A 10,196-nucleotide genomic window follows, 5' to 3' on the forward strand; every position below is an offset into this window, starting at 1 on the left:
TTATTGTCAAGGTGATGCATTGGGCTCTCCCAGTTCACTTAACACATGTTTAAATGTGCCTGCCTGTTTTACAAAGATAAAATGTACCTTAATCACTCAGGCTATTTTCAGGAATCAGAGACAAAAGGCCAAACTGAATTCTTTGTGCGCCAGTCCCTACTCTTTATAGCATTAGGTGTTTACGTGAATGTGGTATTTGAAAAGTGAGGGGGTTTTGACATATTTTCCATTGCTCATACTGTGCTTCTTCTTGAACAGAATTTCTTTCTTTTGTTCTTAAGGGAAAATTTCTCATAACTCCACAGACTGTGATTTTGTATAATTGTAGTTAATTATTGTGTACCAGCTGGATTTATCAAGAGTTAAGGGAATGTTTTATTCATTAATTTCCAGATGATGATTTTTCAGTAATCTGTTATGGAATATAACTGCCATGCACCAATGATTAATGTTGCAAAAAGCTGACTGCATGGGTAGAAATAGTTTTATAATGGGTACAGCTAACAAGGATAACACCAATTCAGAAGTATATTTTGTTATTCTTACAATGGTATTATAATTTTTCCTGATTTTCTCAGTGCTGTTTTGATTTTACAACTCTGAATTGCCATTTATCTCATTCATTTGATAAGTTTGTTGTGCATTATTTACCATTTCATTATATAGTGTTGTGCTTTAGCATTTGTTTTTATACAGTAATTATACAGTAAATATGTACAATATTTGTTTCTCTTCAAACATGAGAAAGGTGCATGGCTACTGATAGTTGGTGTATACTTTGAGGTGATGATCCAAAGATACCCCCTTATTTCAGTGCTAACATAACATTATGTGTTGTGAATTGTTTGATTAGAGGGTGTTTGAACCTAGGCTTTCTGAAAATAATTTCATGTAGTCATTCTGTCTTTATTGAAAGATTCTGTTCCCTTTGTATTCCTAAATATTTGAAAACAATGCTTGAGAAGTTTCATAACTCTTTGCAGTATAAATATTACTTTTGGTGTAACACTGTGTCTTTCAATATAAAATATTTGTTTTCCAGTGGCCATTAATAAGAAACCTGTGTTTCTTTATGTCTTTTAGATGCTCCTCCTATGTGTGTGAGTAAGGCATTATCTGCAAAAGAGAACGTTAATAAAGGAGAATTACTCGAAGCAATGGTGAATGGCATTGAGGATTTTGACTTCAGGAAGGTCAGGGAAAATATGCATGAGTTTGAGAGTCAATGGGGAGATATTGAAAGAAATTACAAAGGAGTGACTAGGACCTTTAACAAGAATTTCACTTGTAGAAAAGATCAATGTGATAAAACAGATTTGGGAAGCAAGTATATGAAATGTTTTGAAAATACGATTGGATTAAGGTTTCAGTTACATCTGGATGAAATACAGAGTTGTCAAACTGAAGAGAAAATGCATGAATCTAATCAAGATGAGCAGTCTATCAGTAATGGTTCTTCAGTCTCACCACTTCAAACAATTTCTCCCAGTGTCAAAACCAACATTTGTAATAAATATGGGGAAGTTTTTATGCATCCTTCATTGCTTACACAACACCAGAAAACACACATTAGAGAGAAACCTTATAATTGTAATGAGTGTGGGAAGGCTTTTAGCCAAAGGTCAACTCTTGTTAACCATCAGAGAATTCATACTGGAGATAAACCATATGAATGTAATGTATGTGGCAAGGTCTTTACACAAAATTCAAATATTGCATTTCATCTGAGAACCCATACTGCGGAGAAACCTTACAAATGTAATGAATGTGGTAAGGCTTTTATACATAATTCGAGCCTTGTGGATCATCAGAGAATTCATACTGGAGAGAAACCTTTCAAATGTAATGAGTGTGGCCAGGCTTTTATCAGACGTTCACAACTTTGGGATCATGAGAGACTTCATACCGGGGAGAAACCTTACAAATGTAATGAATGTGGCAAAGCCTTTAATCGTGGCCCAAACCTCACTACACATCAGAGAATTCACACTGGTGAGAAACCATATAAATGTCATGTATGTGGTAAAGTCTTTAATCAAAATTCACACCTTGTGATTCATCAGAGAATTCATACTGGAGAGAAACCTTACAAATGTAATGAATGTGGTAAGGCATTTATTTATAGATCAAGCTTTGTCAAACATCAGAGAATTCATACTGGAGAGAAACCTTACAGATGTAATGAATGTGGCAAAGCCTTTACCTGTGGCCAGCACCTCACTAGACATCAGAGGGTCCATACTGGAGAGAAACCACACAAATGTAGTGTGTGTGGCAAGGCTTTTATCCAAAAATCAAAACTTGTGCGACATCAGAGAGTTCATACTGGGGAGAAACCTTACAAATGTAATGAATGTGGTAAGGATTTTATACATAGTTCCAGCCTTGTGCAGCATCAGAGAATTCATACTGGGGAGAAACCATACAAATGTAATGAATGTGGCCAGATGTTTTTTACACACTATCAACTTTGGTATCATGAGATAATTCATACTGGAGAGAAACCTTACAAATGTAATGAGTGTGGCAAAGCCTTTAACCTTGGCTCAACTCTCAATACACATCAGAGAATCCATACAGGAGAGAAACCATATAAATGTAATGTATGTGGCAAGGGCTTTATTCAGAAATCACAACTTGCAAATCATCTGAGAATTCATACTGGAGAAAAACCTTACAAGTGTAATGAGTGTGGGCAGACTTTTTTTACAGGCTCTCAGCTTTGGTCTCATGAGAGAATTCATACTGGAGAGAAACCTTTCAAGTGTAATGCCTGTGGCAAATCATTTAATCGGAGCTTACAACTCACCAGGCATCAGAATATACACCTTGGAAAGAAACCACACATGTAAGGTGTGCCCCAGGGCTTTTTTCCAGAGATCAATACCTGTGGAATAAGAGAATTCATAGTGGATAGAATCCTTACTAATGCAGTGAATGTATCAGATCATATATCCTTGAGAGAAACTACATGAAAATAACGTGTGTGGCTTGGCTTTTATCCAAAGTTCTGGCAATGTGGAACAACAGATTTGATATTGTAGATAAATTTTAAAAGTATAGTGAATGTGGTAAGGCTTTTCTTGACTATTCATACTTTAGGGGTAATGAGAAAATTCATACTAGAGAGAAGCTTTAAGAATATTTATGAAGGTGCCAAGGCCTTTAAACGGTGGTCTGACCTCAGGGTTCACCATGAATTCATAAAGGAGAATAACCTTACAACTGAATGTGGTAAATTATGTAACCAGTTTTCACAATGAATTCATACTAGGGGGAACTAAGTTTCTAGTTCTCAAAGATTAATCAACCTCAGATGTTACATTCTACTTTGTAATTAAATTCCTAAATCTGTTAAAACTCATGAGATTATGTGTGTCAAAGGAAGAAGTACACGGTGGAAAGGTCCAGTTATCTTCAATTTGTAAAATATTTCTATTTGTGATTTCCTGAAAAGACTACATTATTCATGACTTTCAACCTGAGGTTTGAAATGTGTTGATATCATGCTGTCACTGCTGACCCTTCATGCGTCACCCGTGATGCTCTTCAGGAAGGGATCAATGAGATGAAAGGGGCTACTTCATTAGATGAAATTCACTCATGTCTATATTCCCTGGAAGAACAAGGATACTGGATTTTAAAATACAATATGGTGGAAGTTTGTATGAGAGTGGAATGGGGTGGAGAATAGATGAAAAGCTGTGATTTGTCTCATCATGATTAATGTGTCCAAGAACACCTCTAGAGGGCTACTGTGAGTTATAGGAAAGAAGTGCTCTACCAGCTGACAAATAGAGCAGACCAGGACATTGAGAAACAGATTTTGATGGGAGGAGAGTGATAGGTTACTAAGAACTGCTTATGTGGTAGAAATGTTGTTAGGTACCATCGAGTCAGTTCTGACTTACAGTGACCGTATGTACAACATTTCAATGTTGAAGTGACATATATAACATTTTCCATGATGAATTCATACAATACACAATTCTGGGAATATATCTTCAGAGTTTGCACTTGAGTCATTCTGCATTTTGCCTCTGGATATTTATGTGGATATAATGAAAATTCCATAGCAGGGCAATTTCTTACTCTTGACTCCCTGAAACCTCCCTAACTATTGATGGATGTTCTGTATGCAGTACAAATAATGGAGGGGAAATGAATTTTGAATTCACTTGAATTGCAATAGCTGTTGTATAGCAAAGATTAATGAAAAAATGTTATTCTTGGAAACTGAAGAGGGAACAGTTATCGGAGAGGAAAGTTTAATCAAAAGAACCAAAATTGTGCATGTGCAGGATTCACGTTTAACCACTGGCATTGCATTTTGGTACTGTTTTATTCAGAATGTATAGATTTCATGTTTAATAAAATTTAATCATTTTTTTATTACCCTGAATGGATTATGTTCCTTTTACCAACAGTCATATCTTACTTCGGTAGGTTATTTCGTAATAGACACTAACGGTGCACCATTAGGCTCTCAAGGTTGAAATGGCGTATATAACAATGATTTCCATGGTAAAATCATACAATTCTGAGAATATATACCCAAAATTTACACTTGAGTTATTCTCTCTGCACTTTGCTTCTGGTTAGTTATGTGGATATAATGCAAATTCCATAATGGAAAATTTCTTACTCTGACTTCCTAAAACCTCCATCACTATTCATGGATATTTACTGTATGATTATATTTCCACATGCCCTTTATTGTGCCTAAATAAAACCATGGCTTGCATTGGCCTGTATTTATATGAGGTGAAAAATGTATTAAGCATATGAAACTTGTTAGGAATAAAAGAAAATACCTAGAATAACAAATTAATATTTTGTCTCCTTGGAGTGCTCACTGAAATAATATGAAAAGATCATGTTCATCAGTTTCCCCTTAAGAAGATAGAGTTTTTTTTGTTTTTTGTTTTTAATACAGACTTTTACAAACATACCTTCCCAACCATTTTTTTGTTAAATTCCCTTGGTTGCCAATGTGGAATAACAGGATGAACTTAGATTCCTCGAGCTGCCATAACAAAATACCACAAACTCAGCAGAATTTATTCTCAGTGTGGAAACTGTAAATGTCGTGGTGTGTTGTCTGGGTTGGTTCCTTCTGGAGGACTCTGCAGGAGAGTCTGTTCAATGACTCCTAAGTTTCTGATTTTGACCTTTGACATTCCTTGGTTTTTAGATGCATCATTCCAATCTCTATCTTCATGTAGTGCTCTCGTTGCTTGTCTCTCTTCTAAGGACACACAAAGAAAGATTGGGGCCCACCCTAATTTAAAAAAAAAATTTTTTTTAACCCCATATTAATTACATCTGCAGTGACCGTCTTTCCAAGTGGATCATGTTCATGGGTACTGTCAGTTAAAAATTGAGCACATTTTTTGGGGTCACACAATTTCAACCTATTAATAGACCTACAGCCAAAATTTGGTTTGGATGTTGAGATTGGTAGTGCCACACACCAAAGGGACATGAGAATGTTTATTACACACTGAGAGCAGGGCAGCCTTCCCAAGAAGGTACCAAAATGGCTTGAGGTTTTATGGTTGGTAGGGAGTGGGGTGCTATGAAGGGCACTTGTGCATGGTTTGAACTTTCTACCAAGTGATAAGGGAGGCTTTTTTTTTTTTTTTAAATCAAATTGCATAGATGTAGGCAGAAGGGAAAGAGAGATGAGGTTTAAAAGCTGCCAGTAGCCCAAAGTCAAAAAATGGAGACAGACTTAAAACACAACACTGAATTTAGGGGTCTTGAAGCTCATGACTTCTTGCGGGAGAAAGATTACAATTTTTCTTCATGCAAGTAACATGCCTTTCCTACTCCCCACAGCAATCTTTGCGCTATATGATTGTTCCAAGTGCTTGGCAAATATGTTTAGATAAATTACCTAGGATTCTTTAATAGTTCCACAAAAATGAATGTGTGGAAGTGTTTATCAGATGAAATATTTAATTTTACTAGAAGGGCAGTTTTTCAAAGGCTATAAAAATGTCAGTTTGAGGTATGGTAATATGTTTACATCATTCTTTTAACTAGTAAACTGAAAAAAAAAAATTGTCCTCACCATTACTTTTTTTTCACACGTTTTAAACCCAATTTATATGTTTAATTTACATTTCTTCCCCATGTTACTCCAGTGAAAAATAGAGGATACACAAATAAGAGCTTGTTTTGGGTCTTGTGACATAGGGCAAGCACAGGTACAAAGCAGGTGTTCTATAAATATGAAGAAAGTCCCATTAAATCTGTAGTTAAAGAACAGGGGAGTTATAATAAACTACAACATGTAATGCGGAGAAAGGAGACCATTAAATCTCATACTGGGATTTGGGGAGCAAAATGCATTTATTTTACCTTCATATTATCTGTCCAGTTCCTCCCATTCTTGCCATTGTCATTATCATGATCTCTTGCTTTCATCAATGCAATGGAAATTGTACCCTGGATCTCAAGGTGTTTTTGGTCAGCATAATTATTAGAAGAAAAATTTGGAATTTACTTGTTATCGTAGAAATACAGGTTACAAAACATTTGCCATTTCCACCATCTTCACATGTACATTTCAGTGACATTAAGTATGTTCATCATGTTGTTCCACCATCACACTTACCTGATCCCAGGTTTTTCCATTGCCTTTAACAGAAGCACAGTGTCTCTCAAGCATTCTGTCTTCCTTTCCCCCTCCCTCCCACCTATGTCTAGTAAGCACTGTGGGGTCTGGAAACAAAACAATCCTAGAGACTTTATACACAAGTGAACTGTTTTCTCTCAGTTGGCCTACTCTGACTTGCGTGACGTTGCAGGATGTTTAATGACCATGCAGTAAAGTTGGAGCCCAGGTGGTACAGTGGTTGAGAGCTCCCTGCTAACTAAATGGTCAGCAGTTTGAATCAGCCAGCCACTCCTTGGAAACCCTACGAGGCAGTTCTACCCTGTCCTGTAGGTGCTGTGGGTTGGAATCATTGGCAACGGTTTTTTTTTTTTTGTATGTGAAGTCAGGATTGCACATGCTTACATTTTAATAGTTTCTTCATCTCAAAAGTGGGAGGTCACACTTTGGCTTCAAATGGTTTGGCCTGTAAGTGAGAAATTACTTTCTCTTATACCCCATTCGACAAAACTAGTTACATGTACTTGCCATCATTCAAGGTGCCTTCCTTAAAAGGTTAACACAAGGTTATGTACAACGAAGCTGTTAAAAGAATGAAGAAATTACATTCTAATGTGGACTGCTCTCCACTGTATGTGAAAAAGTAAGGTAGAGAATATTGTATAAAGCATTCTTGTTCTTAGTTACCATCAAGTTGATTCCAACTCATGGTGACCCCATGTGTGCAGAGTAGAACTGCTTCATCGGGTTTTCAAGACTGACCTTTTGGAAGCAGATCACCAGGCCTGTCTTCTGAGGCATCTTTAGATGGGTTCAAACTGCCAACCTTTCAGCTGGTAGTCTAGTGTATAACTGATTGTGCCACTCAGGCACTCCATATATGGTGTAATAAATCAGAATAAATCTGAAACTAAAACCAGTGTTTACCTCTTGAAAACACAAAGGGAGAAAAGGTAGATTTGAAAGCTGTATGTTTTTAATGTAATTTTGATTTTTAAGACTTAAATATTTTACATTTGGAAAATGAAATGAATAAAAAGGAAAAAAATTTCAAAATTATAACAAGAGAATTATTTCAAGTTATTTGGAACTAAAATAACATTTTAACAATTTTAAGTATGCATTCAACTGAACATATTCCAAGCCCCTGGAGAAACCCTTTTGATATCTTTATTGCTTCACTGGTGGTGTTTAATGTAGTGTTCCCAGGAATGAAAGTCATTGAGTTACGATAGTAACTTTACTAACAGTTGTAGTCTAATATGAAAATACATTTGGATATGATGGGAGACTTTTGCACAACAAAAATCCCTTTGCATATCTCTGCCACTTTAAGGTGGAATGGCATTAAATGAAAAAAATCCCAAAATGGATTTCTTTTTTTTTTCCCTCTAATAGAATCTGAGTACATTAAGACATGGAGAATTGTTTTAATTTGTTTAGATTCCGTTACCTAGAACTGCAAAGTAATATATCTGTACATTAGAAAATACTGAGGATTGCTTTATTACTAATTTTTGTCTCTCACTTTGAACACCAGGAGACAGCCATGGTATATGTGGTTTATTATACACTCAGGATAAAGAAAAAAGTCTGTTGGTATAATCTGTAAATATGGTATGGGGATTATTTTAGTTTAGTCTCCATGGTGTTTTATGGATGTCTTTCATTTACCTTCCTCTGCTCTAGAGGTGTTTATATGTAATTTCACACCTGTCATCTTTCATTAAATTTAGTGTAGCCTTTTGTATAGAACTAGCCAATAATATATGGAAGTCCTTGGGTTTTTTTGCTTCTGTGTAATGTAAACAAAGCCTAGTATGGAAAAAGGATTTGCCCTCATCATTCTTCTTTGATATAAAGCAGTCATCTTGCCACAGTGGAAACGAGTGGTACGTGCTAATGGAGATAGAGTAGGCAGAGAAAAAGAGTCTATCTTTAATGAAGTCCCAGGATACTTATCACATTTTTTTCTTTACTGCTTCTGGACTTCCTATTATGTGAGGATGATACTTTAGTCACCATTTTCCAGGTGGTCTGCCACTCAGAAACAAGAACTTTCCAAACTGATAAGATTCAGAGTAGAGAGCAGCATTTAAGAGGTAATAATTTTGAGGCTGAGAAAAAAATTCATGAAAACCATAATCCAATCCTATTTTCAAAACATTTCATATGCTTCTCTCTTCTGTACTCTATGTTAGTTTTAAGCTTAAATAAATTCATTATAAATGGCTTTTCATGTTTATAATATTGATATGTATTTTTTTGCACAGGAACACTCTGATTTGAGAGAGATTACTCCAGAATATGCTATGTGATTGTTATTTTCTACCAGTGAGATTTTTGTTATGGGTTGTGGTCTCTGCTTTTTAATTTTTTTCATCATATCCCCCCTTGACTCTCAAACTTACATATTTTTTTCATACTTCTCTGAAGTTAAAAACTTTGATGCCATGCTTTCATGCCTTACCGACATCACCATTTGGAATAATTCTCCTTCACTAATGTCCTCTTTTGGTGATAATTCCTTGATCACATATCTAACAGGGATATCTGAAAGTTATAAAGAAGCATACAGTTCCTGTTAAATGTTGGACAATGAATATTTTGTATCAATATTACACCACAAGTATATTTACAATGAACAAAGTTACGACCTTTCTCAATCATGTCCCAACTAAAAATCAAAGGATTAATTTGAATTTTATATTTATTTAATTACAAAAGGAACCACTGTTCATTATTGATTCAACAAAAAATAAGTATGTAGGACTGTGGTAGCCATTCAGTGCTCTTGAACTGAGTAACATGACTTCTGTCTGCCTCCAGGGATCCTGGAAAATAAACAGCCTCTCCCAAATATATCAATGGTCTCCACAGAGATGCTAATGAGAAACTTGAAATTGTTTTTGGTAATTAGCAACTAGAACAAAAGTTTTTCAGAAATATTCCAACCCCCCCAAGTCTGCTGTCACACTTCTGCTACAACTGAAATGATAATTGCATTTCTTTGGGAAGATGAGATCACGGAATTACAAACCCACATCTCAGGGTCTGGCTTTTTCCTTCCCACTCATGTACTGACCATCATGACCATGACACTGAGCCCGCCATCTTGGCACCAGGAAGGAGTTGGTTGAGTATCTTCTAATTCCATCTGGGAGGAAGTGTATAAGGAAATGAGGTTTATCAGGACTCAAGGTAAGAGAACGTATCAGAAAAAAGGACTCTTCTTGGTTTGCAGCTGGTCCAGTGCCAAAGACACACAAGAAGGAGAGATAACACCTGAGGCATGAGCTGAGCTAATTAAGAGACCCTGGTTGCTCCTAATGTATTTTAGATAATCCTCAATGGCAATGATTATTGGTGTTGAACCAAGTGATAATGAGACATTATTTTTAAGGTACTTAAAGAATGTAGTTCTAAAATGAATCTGCTATTCAGTCTACCTTACAGAAATCATAGACAAAATTTCCAGGATCACTAAAGTTATGCCTAGAATATCTGCATATTTGTAAATAAAAGCAGGGTGAATCTATAAGAATTAATTCTGTGAAGAAACAATGTATACAAA

At 35.8% G+C, this 10,196-nt stretch overlaps 1 protein-coding gene across 1 annotated transcript in view; it reads left to right on the forward strand.

The window, feature by feature from the left end:
- The window catches only part of LOC100657900 (zinc finger protein 160-like), a 28,042-nt gene extending 21,090 nt beyond the window's left edge, over positions 1–6,952 (forward strand). The window contains exon 6 of the mRNA XM_064294212.1: positions 1,084–6,952. Within this exon, the coding sequence (XP_064150282.1) occupies positions 1,084–2,852 (1,769 nt within the window). The 3' untranslated portion in view covers positions 2,853–6,952. The remainder of the gene's footprint in view (positions 1–1,083) is intronic.
- The last annotated feature ends 3,244 nt before the right edge of the window (positions 6,953–10,196 follow it).

The sequence above is a fragment of the Loxodonta africana genome, chromosome 11 (genome assembly GCF_030014295.1).
Source record: "Loxodonta africana isolate mLoxAfr1 chromosome 11, mLoxAfr1.hap2, whole genome shotgun sequence".
Taxonomy (NCBI): domain Eukaryota; kingdom Metazoa; phylum Chordata; class Mammalia; order Proboscidea; family Elephantidae; genus Loxodonta; species Loxodonta africana.